The sequence below is a fragment of the Macrobrachium rosenbergii genome, chromosome 51 (assembly GCF_040412425.1).
Source record: "Macrobrachium rosenbergii isolate ZJJX-2024 chromosome 51, ASM4041242v1, whole genome shotgun sequence".
Lineage (NCBI taxonomy): Eukaryota > Metazoa > Arthropoda > Malacostraca > Decapoda > Palaemonidae > Macrobrachium > Macrobrachium rosenbergii.
Window position 1 is genome coordinate 25,896,443 of NC_089791.1, and position 19,535 is coordinate 25,915,977.

The following is a 19,535-nucleotide window of genomic DNA, read 5'->3' on the forward strand; positions in this document are numbered from 1 at the left end:
TTGGCAGTATCAAATGCTGAGCAAAGCCCTTCGAAGAAACCAGCAAACATCTATTGTTCTTTGTTCGCTGCTCATGAACCTCTCCACTCCAAGACTGACCAGCCACCACATTCCTTGTAGGGTCTACACCTGCTGAACAACAAAACTGATTACACTAAAGCAGCCAAACACCCAGTTACGTCCTTCACACCTTTCATTGTTTACTTTCCTCGTTCAGATCCATGTGGAACAACAAACCCAAACATCATACATAAAATAAAAAAGTTTCAACTTGATCATAAATCAGAGTGCAACAAGGCATCTTAACTCAACCAAAGCCAAATAAAAAAGTGCCAGCTTACAGTAGGCAAGTAGGAGTTTCCTCCTCCTTATCTACTTACTTCCAATTAACCATCCAGTCACCAAGCTTCAATGACTTTCCAGCTCGCACTGAGGAACATTCCCATGTAAAAGGCGATGGATTGTATTTCCTTAAAAACAAACGAGTAGTTACAATTGGGAGTTCATGATTCTGCAAAACATTAGACACTTGCCATGATTCACTTTTTTTACAAAAAAGATTCTATAAATAGAAAATACAATACACATGCACATTCTAAATTTATGCAATCATTAATAAGTGAGGGCAAAAACTATGATGAAAAATTTGAACCTCCATACAAAAAGGTATGAAAAAGACAAACACCAGCCCTAACATAAAACCAAAATGAAATTTAAGAATAATGTACAATAAAACAAAATGAACAACAATAAAGTGAGGACCCCATCCAATTGGCAATAATGAAGACAGTTATATATCATTCACAATACAGTAGTCCAAAAGTATCTAACGTAAAGAACCAAAACTGAAACACAAGACTCAAAATCATAATCACTGCATAAAACAAAAGAAACTACTGTATAATAAACATGAATTTAGCCAATCAGTCTAGTGCTCAACCAAGAAGAGGAAAAAAAATGGTCCGTAAATACCTGCTTAGCTACCACCATACTCTGAAAGTGCCTTTCCTTGCACAATTTAGGCAGTATCCAGGATCTTTTTGCATTCTCTTTTGCTGCTCTAGCTACATTACAGTTGACCTTTTACTTTTCATATGTCACGTAAAATCTTATCCTTCTCAATACTGCTTTAATTTTGTCGTGTTCCAATATACTTTTTGTTTAAGAATACAGTACTGTACATCTTTCAGACTAGCTTCAAGACTCCAGAAATGATGTGGTGGTCTTCGTCAGTTTCTTGAGAATAATAATAGCTACCATAGAACCTATTATGAAAGAATAAAGACATACACTGGTGATAACACAATAAAAAGAAAATGGACTGCACCCAGACCCAAATTCATCTACATGTACTTCACACAAGTTAAAGAATTGATAGTTCTTTTCTTTCAAGGGAACTGACCTAGTTAAGGCATGTCTACTAAAACAGATAAGATATAAAGTACCCTCTTTGTTTGCTACAGACTGGACTAAAACAAAAACCTACACAAAAATTTAAAAAAAGATCTACATAGAAAAAGGCAAATACTGTATACTCAGCCTTCACTTTGATCCTTCTCAAGGACTGAAGGGGCTGTAATGCCATCCTTCCTGACCAAGGATTGTTTTTCCCATTCAAAACTGTGCTATGAAAGATGCCCAACATAAGCTTCAAGTTTGAGAAAAGAAAAGTGCTGATTTGATCTCATTGCCTAAAAAGATGGCTGTTAGCTTCTGGGCAGACTCAGGTTTCTTGGTCAAGAAAATGCAGCATAGCATATCATTACAAAAATCAAGTATTAGACATACTAACTAAACAGTAAAAAATTAGGTACAGTACTAGACTCAGCACAACATTGGTATCAAAGTGATTGAGTGTAAGATGAAACATCAGTTAACCACTACAGCAGTGCCTAAATGGCCCATTACCCCAGCTTCTTCCCTGAATTCAACCACAAACTATACCCGCTGGCCTTCCGGAGGAGCATCAATAGATGGCAGTGTTTCTTATCATCACACTAAGTTGTGGCTAACTATAAGAAGTTGGACTTGCTGCTGTATATTAATTCTGCTTAAGACATGCATAAGCAGAGAAAAAAAAGAAACAAAATATTTCACTGCAGAACCTTTAGTTAGAAGCTTTCAGTTTCTGGTAAAACTCCTCATTGATATACAAGAAAGTGAAAAACTGTATCACTGTCTTGGCTCCAAGAGTATCATGAAGTTCTCACTCTAGTTATGACTGCAGAAAAGCTTACCACAAGGTAATATCCTTGAACACCATCTCCTGTGTTACAAAATAATAAACACAGAAACAAATGGTTGCTGCACGAAATGGCAGAGCAGTTACAAGCCTAAAGCACTTTAACATTCAAAAAACCAACTTAAACTATCACTGGATGGGGATCATTTCAGATACGAAGGAAAAAGAAACAACCAACAATGTTGAACAAAATTTCAACCTCTATGCCCATTGAATTTCTACCTTTCCTAAGAGAGAAAGACATTAAAATTGATAAAAAAAAATGTTATAAGTAAGAAAATTAAACTGGAACACAAGGTCATCAAGTAATAAGCTATAACCAACTTCAATATTTCAATGTCAGCATACAAAACAAAAGTATTACCTTTGGAAGTACAGTCAGCTCCATGGCTCCTTCTAAAGCAGTCTTTTAAGTGTAAAAATCTCTAACCACAGTTCAGAGTTTTGCATATAATATTTGGAAATATATCCTTTTCCAATGGGTTGAAACGACTAAAAGTCCCGTTCTTACACTTCAGTTGTAGTAAAGACAGTGTCTAAATGATTGTTTATCTCCTATACGGAGATAAACAATCATTTAGACAGTGAAAAAAGATGCCACTACTCTGGGCTCATTTCCTCCAAAGAACTAAAATGTGGTGTAAAATGCTTCAAATGTTCTTATCTTCAAATAAAATGGCTGTAATAATGATGCCTGGAGTCCCTGTTTACTTCATATCAATTTGAGGAAGCCAAACCATTGCAAATAAGAAGGCACAAAAAGGACAGAACTTGCAGAGGTTGACTCTAAATTAATTAACATATGACAATCTAAAAAATTAAGACTTTTTCAACATATTTGCTTTTCTTAGAGTACATGAAATAAAAAAAATTGCAATCATCTTTCTAGTGTTTACTTTTATGATAATGAATACACATGTACATTTTCAATTCATTTGGTTTCATTGTAACATGGTAAGAGGAAGTAATTTAAAATATAAAAATAAAACCTTAAGAAATTTGGGGGAATATGAGTGAACATTAAGATTACTTGTTTTACCATCCCTGTCACTTAGATTTTCTCAATGTTTATCTGAAATAAGAAAAAAACTGTAAATAAAAGAAGTCTGCTCACATTATTACATGCTATTGAGTTCTTACACAATAATACTGTGTACATACACATAAGAAAAACAGATTCCAAAATTTATGGGTATTTCACTTCCTTGCTGTCAATGTTTATCTCCAATTTAATATTTTCTTAATTTATTTAAAAGATTAAAACATACTCAAGTACTGTATCATGTACTAACAATATAACAGATTAAGCAGCTGGCATGTGATTTACCAGCTAAAAAGCATATAATACCAATCACTTTTCATCCATCCAGTCATCCAACTTTCATTCTAACCTAGTTTTGCTATAATACTGTCTGCTGTACTTCAAAATACGTTTCTCAGCTGTTACTGAAAAACAGTTGCACTAGCACACAAGCTTGATACAAAGACATACATGCTAAATAAGATTCCCAAGGTTTCACTTGTCTATTGAAGAAAACCATGGAGAAAATTCATGTTAAAAGTTGGTTTAATTTGAAGACTAATAAATGAATGAATGAATGGCTATTTCAAGAGCCAAAGTCGAGCACATGTCTGAGGCTTTAATCTGAAATTTATACCAAAGAAACTGTTAGCAGAATTGTTTCCAAAATCTGTCATTCACTGTTTCAATTTGGACATTTACATAAAATATCCTGTATTATTGATCTACATCCTCTGCATGCAGGAACTGGGCTATTCATTTAATATTCATTGGTCAAGTGAATGAGACTGATTCAAAGACATGACAAAACAACTTTAATGTGGCACTTTTTTCTTGGTGTGAAGAACCATACAATCTAACGATGAGTTAGATCCATTTTCATTTCTTAAGACCCACTATTCTATAGAGAGAGCTATATGCTAAAAATGCGGGGTTGACAAAATATTATCTACTAATCTTCGTCTAAATATGCACACATATACACATTTCTATGTGCCAGCATCAAACTTTATAAAACCTGATAAAATAACCTTCATATTGACCCTATATTCATATAAATTCTTTCACACCATACATACCTATAGATACACCAGTAAAAAAAATATCTTTAGATATCTCTTGCTGTTAAGAGGAGGAACCATATTTTATATAAACAAGATCCATAAGGCTGGCCCAAATGGTTTGTTCATATAGATAAATCTATGTGGACGAACTACACCAAATTTTTAAAAATAAAATATACTACTGAAAATGTTTATGAATGACGGTTTCTTTCAAGGACCTGTTTCCAGTACAGTAGTTTATATTAACTGTTCATTGTAGACAAAATTATTAAAATGTTTGATGCTTAGTACTGTCCTGTGTTCTGGGGCTGGGCCACACAGGTTATTCATCAAATACTACATGTCAAACATGTGACCAATTCCAAGGCACAACAATACTAGTGGATTAAACGTTTTTTTATTATCATATTTATTATTCCACAGGGCTTGCCCTTTACTCAAGATGATGAATTTTAGAGGTAGTTAAAAACCATTTACAAGAATAGGTACATTTGTCCTTCTCATAGTATAGTTGGAGCTTTGACTGCTTTACCAGCATCCTCATTTCCAACATATTTTGTCACATACATCACCTTACATAACTTGTTGAATAAAAGCTTAATCTGCTGAACAAAAGGATTTTTGGATAATAAAACTGTGTACGGACACAATTTTTGTACAATTAAAAAAGGGAGTAGTTCTACAGATGGAGTCTGTTATTATATTTACTGACCTCAAATTCTGTTGGTTCTAACTGGAAATACAGGTGGATGACTATACAAATATCTCTTTAATTGAAAAGATTTTTAGTCACTGAGCCACCTGTCTGTACAGTATCTTTATTGTACGTAGTATAATAAAGTTACGTTGAAGAAAGGTGATTCACTACTTATGACTTTTAAGAATTTATTTAGGACTTCAAACACTCCAGTGCAGACTGTTTGTCCTAAGCTATATATTGAATCAAACCTTTATACTAATGTGTCTGATACCTATATATATACAGTATATAATCTGACCTCATTAATCTAAAACATAAAGTATGTCCCTTTAGTCAAATGTTGTAATTCTTTCCTTCAATATCTTTCTTTGTGCAACATGACTTTTGTTTTTTCCAAAAAGAAATTGAAAGCATATTGTTAGCTGTGAGAAGCCAATGTAAGCAATATCTTGGTCATATTGTCAGTTTAGTATCTTAATATTTGTTATGTGCTAATAAAAATGCTTCACTGTGTTGCACCATTTTCCAATTTGTGTTAACGTTATTTACTTACACCTGGAGAGTGCAGTCTGTTAGGAAGTATTTTATGAAGAAAGGCAGTTGGCCTCAAATGCTATTGTTAAATAATGCTTTCAATATAACACGTCGCCCCCCGATAATACTGTAAACCTTTTGAATGGAAAAAATATGGCAATAGTTACTCAATTCCACTTGAATCCTTTACCAATATAGTTAATTAAGTGACAAAGTGGGTAAAGTGTATATTTCTTTTTCTGTAATCCAGATTTGGTTGGGTAATTAATATTTTTCATTTATTGGTCTCAATTTTAACTCTTACTTTATCTTTTAATTTATCATTTTTTCAATCACTTTACATAGAAGCAAGTTAGATATGTTATTCGTTAGTGTGATGGATTGATAAGATCTTTGCCTGGTTTTGCTATTAGTATCATGATGGCATGTTGCCATTCTTTTGGCAACAGTTTATTTGTCCAAAGTTGGCAAGAGTAGTGAAGTATGTGGCTTTTGGCTCAGGAGGCTAGATGACTGATCAATTCAAAATTGATTTTGTCTTTACCTGGCTCTGAGCTATTACATCTTCAACACTTTCAAAATTTATATTCTCAATCAATTTTGTGTTTACCCTTACAGAAGTATGCATCAAAATTTTGTCCAGTGCTAAAATAATTCAAGTGTTCTCGAATACTGTTTGACATTGGTTCAGTTTTATGAAATTTAGGCTGTCTAGCCAAGCACTAGGGCACTCTCAGCCATTCAATGCTTAACACACTGAAAAGAGGGAGTTGGAGTACTAGTTGGACAGCAAGGTAAAGAGATCCAGAAAATAGAGATGAAGTGCAAGGATTTACAGGTGGGGCTGGGAGAAAACCCCACAGTTGCACCAAGAACATTTAAAGAGGTTTGAAAGCAAAACTGAAGAATGGAATGGAAGTAAAGTAGAAGCTAAAAAGTGAGGGCAGCTAAGGACCCAAAGGGATGATACAAACACTCATTAGTAATGCCTACAGCACAATAAGAGGTGCATAATTTTTAATGTTGTATAAAGACCATAAACTTTTTATTCATTATATGTTAATATGTCTTGGTGGTCTATGTTTATGCCAACAGTTTTCTTAATTTTTGCCAAATTTCTTGAATTGGTATGTTGCACTGGATATGTATCATTTCCATGAAATTATTTCTCATTTAATTGTTTTCCTGATAAATTCTGCTAATAATTTACTGTTTTCATACAAAATGTTAAATTCATACTAAAAATAAATTTCACTTTCTTTCTTTCTTTCTTTCTTGGGTTTAGGTAAATTTAAAATTTTTAGAATTTTGTATCGAGTTTGGAGACCAGATATTCCCATCCAATTACTGTACGAAGAGAGAAGCATTTCTAAAGTACTCAAAAGTGGGGCACTAAGCTAGCAAATGACCCACAATCAAGGTTACTGAGCAATCACTGCAATAGGGCTCAAGTGGCCCAGCCACTTAAAATCTGAGGGTTATATGCATGTGGCTAACTGTAAAATGTCAAAGAGCAGTCTCCCATCTTCTTGATAATTTCTGACATCTTCTGGTTAATATCAACAAGACTCAGTCATACTCTTATATTCAAGACAAATTTATCTGGAGGTACAATTCAAGAAGAATCATCAATATACTAAAGGATTTACTTGGGGTAGAAAAACTTTTTCAAGGGTGATCAAGGCATATTACTGAAAAATGATGAATCTTGTTTCAGTCATAAAGCACAGGACAATAAGGAAAGAGCACCTCAAAATCCTTTGTGGACATTTAGAAGTGCTGAGTCTCCTGGATACCATCTTTTGAAGTACTATACATGTTAATACCTAATGCCCTGTTTGGCATATTCTAAGAGTGTGCACATAAAATGAATACACTATCTCTCCTCAGCATAGAAACTGTATTTATCTGATAATTACTGAAACTCTACCCACTGTTATTAATGTCAAGTAACTACCCAGAACCATCAGTTTATCAGCAGTATAAGTGATCAGTTATGAGTGGGAGTCAAAAGAAAGGTGTATTGAACTGGTAAAACTAGCATTTGTATTTGCATGCAAAGTCTAAAGTTTTATCAATGTTTCCATAATTTCTCCATCACCAGCTGTTAACATGAATGGATCCCATAGGCAAAACTTTTCTCATTCAGACATTATGTCTATAATCACAGTCAACCTTCAACACCTACAATCTTCTAGTCTTTTAAATTGAAAGCTACTTCATTAATACTGTAATTCCTGTCCTGGATATGGCTCCTCTCTTGCAACCTAAATCTGATGTCAAATATTACCCTTGTCTCTCATACTACAACTGAAATTCATTCTTTCACCACTAACACCAATGTCAACAGAACAGTACTTTCATGGCTTATAAATCTGGAAAGTGCAATGTTAAGTGTTAAATGGGAAGTAATCCAAACAAAATAGTTACTACGCAATTCCTTCATTACCTTTATAAGTTCCAAGCAATGATATTTTAGATAACAGAAAAAACACAGTAGTAAGACCCTTGTAAGCCTGCACAAAGATCAAAAGCACTGACTGGAAGCAAAACGAATTCCTAGTTGTCACAATATAGGAATTCTTCTTAATTCTAAAGCATACCACTATCCCAGTTCAAAATATGTGCACTTAAAGCATACATTGCATTACCAAAGAATGACTGAAGTGACAGTTCTGAAATAAGCAAGAAAATTTACAAGAACTATGAACACAACACTTTATACACAAAAAATTAGACAAAAAGAAGACATCAATACATTACTGAAGAAGTAATATACTGTACTTGTTATCCCAATGAAAAACATTTGTCCTCCACCAACTACATCATTAAAAATGGTATTTGCATCAACAAAGCTGAAATAAGAAATAAATAAAATCTACAGCAACCTACTTATAGTTGGTTAAGCAAATAGGTTTCGCTAAAAAGTTAGCACACCTCTTCATAACTAGAACTCCTTTTCATTCCTTACAGAAAGCAAAAAACAACACCAGCTCTATTATTAAGATTTTTTCCTCAAGTATATTCTATACTAGCCTCAAATGAACTTGACATACTTGCCTTTGAAAATTTTAAATACATACAAAACTAAGTACTTTAGCTCATTATACTATATACTGTGCTCTAATAAAGTACCTAAATTATTATTTTTAATAATTTCAAAATTGATTATCAAATCAAAATTGCTTCAAAAATAAAAAGACATTTGGCTACCACAAAAACAATGTTAATGCCAAACAACCTGCATTTGGCATAACAATTTTACAGACAAGATATTTAAATAAAATTTTACGACAAAAGCATATTTACATACATAAATATCACATGTAAATTGCACAATAGTATTCCTAGGTACCATCAAACCCATTTGAAATTCATTGCATGTAACAATGACATAACAAATTATAATCTGTAAATGCATGACACACAAAATGTCTTGAAATAATAATGCAGGAAGTTTTACATACAGTGCCTAAAAAGGTATTATAAAATGCCAGTAAGATTTGCCTTAAAGAACCTTGTGTGCCTAATCCCTCCCTATGGGATATGAAAAAGCACCTCTGTGTCAATGATGTATAAACCTACTACATACTAAACTAAGCTACAGTAGCCCTCCCTGACATATAGTCTTGAGAATATGCTCTAATTCTCAACACCAAATTCAAACCGACTACTGCCTGTCAATCTAAAAAGATATTAAAGAGGATACGTGAATTAAATATGTTGTATATCTTTTGGCAGGATTGCATACACATACTATAGTATTAAGAAGTGGGAAAAGATCTTTGGTTTGGCAGGAAATTTTAACAGTTTACATTACAATAAATACTCATTTTAAAAAATTTACATTGAGTCTACCGACACAAAAAATGGAAGTAATCTTGATGTAATACACAATTGTAAAACACCTCGGTTCCCACTCCCAATGTCAAAGACTTCAAACGATAAAAGGAAGCAACAGCGGCCAAAATTACCACCTACAGTTTGAAAGAGACAGAAAGAACACAATTCCATGTACCATTCTAAGAAGAAAAGTAAATACTTCATTCTCCTTCCAAGTTTTTAAAACTAAAACAAATATACACATCTAAAGAATGCATTACCAATTAAAGCTAAATTAAACAATTCCGAAATGCAGACAGCTCCCTCAAAAGCAAACACTTCCATCCAATGTTTTTAGTGCTTTGTAGCGAAGCTCCAAGGCAAATGAGACTCGGAACTAGTAACTTTGCGTTGGGGAGGAGGTCTGTTAGTTGGAGCCTGTGAAAGTGCATCCAAGGAACTCATGTTAATGTTAGGAAGATTAAGCCGTGTCATTAATGGATTCAGTTCGTTCTCATCATTTGCTACTGTTACCTGTTCCCACTGACGACTAGCTGATGACAGTTTGATGGCATCGATGACTGCTTGAACATATTGCCCATCCTCAAAAGTTGCTGCACTAGAAACAGGCTCTTTCAACCACCCGTGCTCCCCATCTCCAGTGGCAAATGCCTCCTTCAGTGCCCCAACAAGCCTAAATAATCCTTGAAGATATGGCTGGGGCAACAGTGAATTTATTCTTGCGTTACTGTTCTTATTTGTAAGGTGAGCTACATCATCTGGGCCTTCATGAATCAACTCTTCTCGATCCAAACTGGTATTCTGGCCATAGAGATTTGCTCCTCGAACTACCAACCTTCCTCGACTTCCACAGACAACAACCTCCTGAACAAATCCTCCAGCCATATGACTATTGAGAGTGGCAGTAACACAGATTCCTCCATCCAATATCATTTGGAAACTGCAGAAGTCATCACTATCAATCCATCTAATGCCATTGATCTTTTCTGTACTCTTCGTGAAAGTTCGCATCATTCCATGAACACGAGTTGCACGCTGTCCGGTGACAAACGACACAATGTCTATAATATGGCTACCAACCATGGTTAAGATTCCCCCACCCATTAAATGACTGCACATCCAGTCAAACTGATGCCCAATCATGCTTCCACAGTGTACTCTGACATCACAAACATTTACGGTACCAACATAGCCTGAATCGATTTGTCGTTTCATGTGCACAAACGCTGGAAGAAATCGAAGTCCGTGGGATATGACTGAAATGAGGGATGGATAGTACTGGGCAGCATGTACCATCTTCAGGACTTCTAACTGCAGATAAAAAGGAATAAGAATCTGCAAGTTATCTTCAAAGTAAGATCATGAGAATTATTTTATAACTACTGTACTATAAATTGTATGACTAACTGAACCCTTTTTACTACATACACTAGTTACAGCATGGACAAGGTTTCTAAAATACTTTTCAGTAATACAGTACCTCACTTTCATTAACTTGAGACCTCATTTGAAATCTAAAGGCATGCCATACTGATTTTTAAGCAGTGGAACAAAATGAGACCTTTAACTCAAAACACTATGTAGAAACTTCTATTCACAACCCATCACCAAACTTACTTTCCCTTCTAAAATATAAAATACTTGCATTACACATAATATACACTATTCTTACTAAACTGAAATACTGTATTTCATAAAAAAAGTAAAACTACAACAATTTTCTAAACAAAAATATGCAAAAATTCTAGCTACCAATAAAGTACACTTACCTGACAAAGTCCTGCTGGTCTGTCACATAACACATGTTTACCAATGCCCAAAGCCTTGACAGCTATCTGTGCATGAAGATCTGGTTGGCAAATTATGAAGACTAAATCAACATCCTTCCGAAGCAGTACATCATCAACCTGAATATTCACAAAAACAGTACTATATTATTTGCCTGTTGCTCAGACCACTGAGGACTCTCAGAGACGTGAATAATACTTTTGTTAGTATTATTCACAAATATCAAAGGTCATTCATTTTCACGTACAGTCCCATTTTCTCAAGAATATATTCCAGGTATATTTCTGTAATATCCCCCAATCATTTTATCAACAAAAGATTTAATAAGAAATGACATTCTGAAATTAAACTGGTAACAAGATAACTACACAAATAAAATTACTGACTCAGTTTTAATTGGACTATAAGAATATCCTTGTAAATATGTATGTGAAAAATCAAAATCTTCATTCTCATTCCCTGTTCCAACACAGTATTCATTTATAGACTTATAGCATTAGCCTCTTAATGGCAACCTGAACAGCTATAAAATTTTTCCCATTAACAGTCTATTAACTACAGTATATACTAGCCATCCATCAAATTACACCAATGTTTTAACTGAGGAAAACATGAAGGTACATAAAAATAATATTTTAAGAAAAATGCAAATTGTATCACTATCTTAGCTTGCTTGGGAGAATTCCCAAACTGCTAGTGTAAAGAAAAGTGAGAATTAAATGCAAATCTTACCTTATTAGTATGAAAAGGAATGTTGAGTTCTGTGGCTACATTTTCAGCAGCATCAAGGGTCCTGCCCCAAACTGCCTCTACCCGAAAACCTTTAGCTCTAAGGAATGGCACCAGGGCTCTTACAATGTCCCCAGTGCCAAACACCCCAATGCCAGGAAGCATGGTCTTCAGCCTGAAATGCAGTAAATGAAACTACACTAAATATATTAAATTTGATTATGATACCCTCCCCAGTGAATTAACAACCACCATGGGGATAAAATAAGTTCCTATTGTAACAAGTACAATAAAATCTGTACAAAGCTATGGTTATTCTATGAAGTATGAATAAGGTAACTCTATAAAAACACTAACTACATGCATTCAATACACTGTTAAAAAGTTACTGAAAATACAAATTTCTGACAAAATCTGTTAAACACTTTTTGTGTTTCTAACCCAATACACGTTAACAGATAGCATTCTGTCTTACTCAATAAGCAATGGACAAAACTGGGCTGTATGGTACCTACAGGGTACTATCTAGTAACCCCATCCACAACAATGCTTTGTCATGAAACCTCAGCGAAGCCATAGACTAAAAGGAATAAAATTCAGAAAGAAAAAACCTTAATTCAGTCCTTCACCATAAAAGTCAGTTGTTTTGTTGTTTCAGATTTAATATGGCGAGAGTTGGCAGGTGTAACAAGAATAATCTTACATAACAGACAAGAAATACTTTTTTGTGGATGCCATCAGCATCACAAAAACTTACTCAAGATTGGGTACAGGAAGAGAGAGGAAGGGATAGGGATGGATGTTGGGCTCAGGGGAGAAAAGGAGTCACCAACGGAGTTACACTCAAAACCGAAAAAACCTTAAATCTGAGTAAGTCCAATACAGTAATAAATGAATGTACTGAATGAACACTAAATGAAGAAGCACTAAACCAGACTTATTGCTTGAAGAGTTCAGTTTTGTATCTCTGTCACATTTCTCATTTTATGAGGCATTTACAATTACTTTTTTCACCTTTGTGTCCAAGGGTTTTGCCGATTGTTACTTTTCAAATGATATCACATTGTGGAAGACTATTTAGTCAAAGGGTCGGGGATTTTTCAAGGCAAAAAAAAAAAGTGCAGTTTTGAATATGTGACTGAAAAGGATTCCATATCTTTCCCGGTCTTGGTCTTAAACTTTCTCAAATTATCTTGCTACTAAAGATAATGGTTCTACCTGAAGGGGGGCTGGGTAGCCAATGGAAACTATCATCCTCCACAGACCTTGCTCAAGTGTGTGAGCCAAAGACCTTAGTGTTATAGCTGCTAGTTTCGAAGAGAGAGAGACAGTAACATCCATTCCATCCTGCTGAGGTGACCAAGTTGCATAAGTACCGTAAACAATGATGCTTGATAGAGCCATTCAGTTTAAAAGGAATAACGTACATCAAATTTGCAGACAAGGCCACCTAGACCTGTCTAATTAATGACTTCTGTCCACTTAAGACAATTTATCATACTAAGGCTGCTGGCCCTCTAGTCCCTTGTGAACCTATGATTGTATATCTGGTTTGGTTTACATACAGCTCAGGTCTCCTTGAAAAGGCCCTCAGAACACACATTTGCCTACAATTCTAACAAGCTTAGGGCTGGAAACCTACTTAACAGAAGAGGGTCAAACTCCAGTTCAGCAAAATGAAAACTCTGCTTTCTATTTTCAAAATTGTGATGTCCCTATGCTCAACAAAGAATCAGTCCTTGTAGGGATCTGAGACGCAAAGAAGTTAGAAATTATGAGGACTCAAATCGAATTTCTGAATATCATCAACTTGTTAGTCACCAGGTTCAAATGTTTGCCCTGCAGAAAAATCACCCAATTCTGACTAATCATGGCTATGACATGCGTTAGTTCCCTGACCTTCATAGACTTCATAAATTTGGGTAGTCTTTCTCCTGATGACTGATCTGCAACGCAGAGAAAATGATCGAAATTTTCTCCTGTAACAGCACTAGATGGAAATATACCTCAAATTCTAAGGCCATCTAACCCTCCTCAGCAAAAAATCCATTTCTTCTAAAAGGTGTCCAGAAAACTCTAAAAACTGCAGTAAACAAACAAAAGTAATACCCATATCCATTTATCCATTATCAGCTTTTCTTTGGTAAATGATAATCTCATCGCTACTATACAGACAATGTCCAAACACCAGCCTTCACAGTAATATCATTAAGCTTCACTGGATCACTGAACCTTGATAGATCAAATGTAAGTGGAATTTATAAGAGGCTGTATCCATGCTTTGTTTTTGACATAACGTGAGTCTTAAGAAAGTGCATCACTTCATCTGCTGAGTGTACAGAAGCCAATACTTACAGTGCTGATTCATTAATGATGCTGGGATAATAAAACTACTGCACAATCTCCTACAGGAGAAACTCTTGAGTTAAGAAAACCTGTGACATTATCAGTGCCAGGAGGCCTGGGAACTGCTCTTGCTGCAAACATTCAACAGGGCTTGAAAACTCACCAGCAGCCACCTCAACAGACCAAACAGTTTAAGTATAGGTGTCCTGACCAGACCATGCCTAAGTGTGACATCCACTACTCAGGCAACTGAGGACTGTCACAGAGCACTGCATGGAAAGAGACTGGTGTCCAACAGGACACCAGATCTGACATAAGAGTTCTTATGATCCATAACTGAGTTGTAGCCATACTAGGAAAGATACTATCCCTGCTGCATAACTTGTGGCACATGCAGGGGAGTCTGTCTTACGTAACAAAACCCTGAATCAACAGTGGCAAAGTTTTGTAGGATCTCTCGGCAGGAGTGAAGTCCCCACCACAGTACAAAAATCCATCCTGTCTCCAGAACAATATAGAAAGACATGTCCATGGGGTGCGGTTGTTAAATTCATATACTTTGAGTAAACTGACTTAAATCTCCCAGTTATAGTTAACAGACTTGTACTAGGCAAAACCCCTTTTTCTTCATTTTGTAACTGCATTACAGAAATCTGCAATCCCCGATACCAGCCTAATTTCTTCAGATGGTTATTTATGAGCTTTTAGTAACTCTATTTGAACTTACTGCTAATATTGTCAAATTTCACTCATTCTAAAAACTTCAAAATCAAGAATTACACTACAGTACTTCCAAAAGTCTTGACTAATAACATTTAGGTCCAATGCTCCCTCTGAAAATTTTTTTGGGTATTTTATCATAAAAACAGAAGTGACATGCACGTAATTAGAGAAAAAGGGCTGACTTAATGTAACCATTTATTCAGTTTCATTTTATTATCCTCAACCACTTTAGTTCAATGGAAACGTTTTACCTTAATAAAGTAAGTTATCAATAGTATTTTATACCAGATGATCATAGATAAGGAGATTACTAAGGTAATGAAACTTTTACAAACATAGGAGTTAGTTTAATTTCCAATCACATTTCAACAACTAACTCAATAACATGACTTGATCTACAATACAACATACAGGCAACCCTTCTACCTGGTAGCCTGAAAAAATTCCTGATGACTCTGTGTTATAAATAGCCAAACCTCATGCAGGGGGCCTAGTTTAATGTCAAAACCAACTAAGAAAAATAACAACACAAGGCTACGACGGGCAGTTTAATTATTTCGGTAATGCAGCTACTTTAAGAGTAAATTTTTACCACTGCTCTTGATTTCAATCAAAGGTTCAACCTACACTGCAGGATAGGTAAACGTATAGAAAAAAACAAAAGTAGATTGTCTTAACAACTATAAACAAAAACATACAAACCACACAATACGCATGCTCTTGATAAGAAATTTACACTATTGTTACAGTATTGTACCATGTTTTTCTCTACTCTGACAGACAAATTTAGTTAGATTATTACTCTAGAAATGAGATTCATTTGTCTCACATTACCTTACATTAATACATGCAACAAGTTTTTGCATAAAACATCTGACTTGGTACAGTCAGTGTGTCTGTTATAAAAAACTGCCTTAACCTACCCAAAATCAATACAACAAATAAGTTTCCAGAGAGTTCCAGAGATGTAATTACAGTGTTAATGGAACTCTAAAGATGATGGCATCCTTTTTCCTAGGGAAGTATTGAAGGCAAACACCTTACAAGTAAGAGCTTTACTGGTGTATGTAATAATAATCTACAAATACTGCACTAGTGTGTGGCTTCAGCATTCATGCTCCCAGTGGTCTACGCCCATAGAATATGATCAGAATGTTTTGCCAACATTCAAGTGAAAGGTTAATTAATGGAATTCTCACCAACCAGAAGCCGCACTTTTGCTCAATCCATTCTTACCTTTAATTTTCTAAGAATTGATACTTAGTGGTTTCCCAGTTGAAATTAGCCTAAGCTTTGCTACCATACATTCAATGACAAAATTTTTCATTGAGATATATCAATATAATGTTGCAAAATGAATGATAAAAACAATTGTTTTGCCTTACAAGAATAAGGTAAGACGGTATTAATAAACTAACACTCTAATACTGTACAAGTAGGCTACATAATTCGTCTAAGCACCATCTGGTCAACCCAATGTCTTGATGGTATCTCTGCCTTGGCAACTTCTAATTTATATTCTACAGATGTGGACTGTTATCATTATTTTTTGCTCCACTCTGGTCTGCAACTTCCATGTTTGCACATGATTTCTAAGTTTGCAACTTCCACGTTTCCACATACTTCCTGAGATATCCCACTTTTTTTTTTTAGGTGTTTCACTTCACTGGGGCTTTCCCTGATCAAGGATGTACTATACAGTACTTCACAGTACTTTACACCACTTTAACTAACAATATTTCAATCAATTTTAATTCTCTCATATTCATCATTACCTTCATATTCTGCATTACCATTAGCAATAACATAGTCTAAGTAAATAAATTACAATAAAAATACTAATATTTTATATGTACAGTATACAGTATGTAGATTATTAAAAAGCTTTTTGATCTTTTGTGGAGAGAGAGAGAGAGAGAGAGAGAGAGAGAGAGAGAGAGAGAGAGAGAGAGAGAGAGAGAGAGAGAGAGAGAGAGAGAGAGAGAGAGAGCATTGTTTTTTCTCCAAACTTTGTATGTTCATTATTATTACTGTATTTCATATGGTGTTCTATTGCCTTGCATGAATGAATTAAAGGACATAAAAAATAACACTGAATGTTCTCATAGAAAACCTGACTCCAGATACTTTTTGAAGTGGCCATTACAAGTCTGTGTTGTTTACAAAGACTAGGTAACCATGCATAACATTGTACAAAACAGCTATACAGTATAAGGGAAATTTCTCCATACAGCAGCAGAATACTGTATAACGTAAGGTGAGAATTTTATCTTTTATAGTTAAAATACATACAGTACTATGGTACATGAATGTTTTGTTTGATATTAAAGGTAAATAACTGCTGTACAACTGAAGTTGTGGGTCAGGTACTCAGTGAAAGAATACCTGAATGCTGAAAACCATGTGCACACTGACCTCAAATGAACTAGTGGGTGTGCAAATTCTGAGAAGGCTCCTGAGAGGTAAAACAGCATACACTGCTCAAATTTTGCCATACATGTGGTTTTTAATCACTGCATTTATGGCAACTTGCAAATGGCTAATATACACATCTTAGGAACTGTCTGCTTTGTAAATCTTTTTCTTAAAAAGGTCTTTAAACTATGACGATAACATCCATAGCCCTAACTGAATACAAGAAACTTCCCGTAAGTGGAATCCAATCAACCTCACTGAAGTGGAAATCTTATTCATCAGAAATACTATAACTGAAAATTATAAGAACTTATCAGCTATCAGCATGACAACTTTGCGGCCCTGTCTTATACACCAATTAGCCTAATACTTTTCTTACTCTTCAAGCACTTTTCACAAGGCTTGTGCTGTTGACACTGGGCTCTTAAGTTATTTTTGCTTCAACACCCCCTCCATCTTGTGAAAATTCTGTTTTCCAAAGTAGGCCCAAAACTAGCACCTCATAGGCTAATCTAGTCTTGGTAAAACTGCAAACGGTAATCCTACAGCTTAGGGGTCCAAATTCACTGCTCCCTTGTGTGTATTAAGTTTTCTTTCCTATTCAATTTCTTCTTTCAACAGATCTGCAAACACAAGTATAAGCAGTTTATCTGCTCATATCTGCAAACACAAGTATAAGCACTTTATCTGCTCAAAGAAGCAGAGATTGTAAGAAAACAAAAGGGAATAAGGCTATGCACCTCACACGAATAGTGTAGTGTGCCCACAATTGGGTCTGTGGAGTGAGCGCTTAGGAACAAGGAACCAGGCAGGAACCTGGCACAGGCTCTTGCTCTTCTGCAGCCACTTTTTAATAAATTTGAAAAAATGAGCAGTTTATCTGCTTACAGAAGCAGAGATTTACAATTTTCTCAAAACTCTATGGGTCCTTATCCCACAAGCCATGTTTTTGTTTATTTGCATTCTGCCTTTTCCCCTTTGTTTTTTTACAATCTCTGCTTCTGTAAGCAGATAAACTGGTAATTTTTCCATTGTTTTCCATGATTCAATGAATATTTGATAAATGTATGTGCTGATTTTGGCTTTATGTAATGCAGTGAATTTGGATCCCTAAACTGTAGAATTATCCTATAGACTATGGTATTTCTGAGGAAGAGCTCCACACAGACTAGCCTATTACCTTGGAAATTGATTTTTCCTATACTTTTAGTGCTGTAGATGAAGGAGGTGGTATTGTTTATTGTCAGTCAATTGTTATTAACCTCATATCTACCCAACATGGTTGGGGACCCTTCGGGAACGCGTAGTTTTGGAAACGTTGGGAGAAAGACCGGACCGCCATGCTGTTGTCATGGAATGGTTCCGTGCATGCGCAAGTTATCAGGGAGCCATACGTTCAAGAAGGGATTGGCTAAGGAAACCTATTATAAAAGAAACTATGCTAACCTATCGTACCCTAACCTAATCTAATCTAGCTGTATTACTTATTCGGGGAGTCTTCATAGTTTGCTCAGCAAAAGGGACTACCTCCGAACACAAGCTTAGTTCATTGTCTCTGAAGTTTACTGTTACTTTGGGGGTGGGAGGGTCCTGGGAGGACACGGTGCCCAAAGTGAGGTTAGGCCTCTGAAGGTAGGTTAGGGAGTGGCATTCTAGGAAATTTAGGTTTTTATTCGTCTGCGGAACCTATTTCCGTCGTTTAACTCTTCCTGTAAAAGTTTACCTTAAAACTATAGTATGGCTAACTCTCAAACAGGCCTAAACTAGTCTCGGTTTGGCATTTCCAGGCTAGGACAGCCTACCCTACACTAAAGCCTTAGGCATCTACTAAGTAATCGTAGGAAAACTAAATGACATCAAATTTCCCCCTAAATTACCTGCCTTCTCTATCACTAACAAAAATCCTTGGGCATGCAAACACCCACAAAATATCGCAAGAATACTAACGGCACTTGAGGGTCGCTGCGTTGCAGTTCGCTTCGTTTCGCAACTTCTAATGTTTACGAATCCATTCTGTGCACATAAGTAATGTTTTCTTTGATTACTGATTATTGTAAAACCCCGCTTTTGTTATCAATAAATTGCAATACTTCCTTAGTATAGTGTTCAATTAGGAGGATTAATTCACAC

At 35.4% G+C, this 19,535-nt stretch overlaps 1 protein-coding gene across 2 annotated transcripts; it reads right to left on the minus strand.

Moving 5' to 3' along the window:
* Positions 1-3,119: 3,119 nt before the first annotated feature.
* LOC136833230 (glucose-fructose oxidoreductase domain-containing protein 1) lies at positions 3,120-19,493 on the minus strand. Of its 2 annotated transcripts, XM_067095105.1 has the most exons (5): positions 19,353-19,493; positions 11,925-12,096; positions 11,174-11,311; positions 9,918-10,715; positions 3,120-3,314 (listed from the first exon to the last, which is right to left on the minus strand). In XM_067095105.1, exons 2-5 carry the CDS (start codon positions 12,084-12,086, stop codon positions 3,294-3,296), a joined length of 1,119 nt encoding a protein of 372 aa, XP_066951206.1. In that variant the 5' UTR covers positions 12,087-12,096; positions 19,353-19,493; the 3' UTR covers positions 3,120-3,293. The 2 variants fall into 2 exon arrangements, with proteins under 2 accessions (XP_066951206.1, XP_066951205.1); XM_067095104.1 differs by having other exon boundaries at positions 3,120-10,715.
* Between the last annotated feature and the right edge of the window lie 42 nt (positions 19,494-19,535).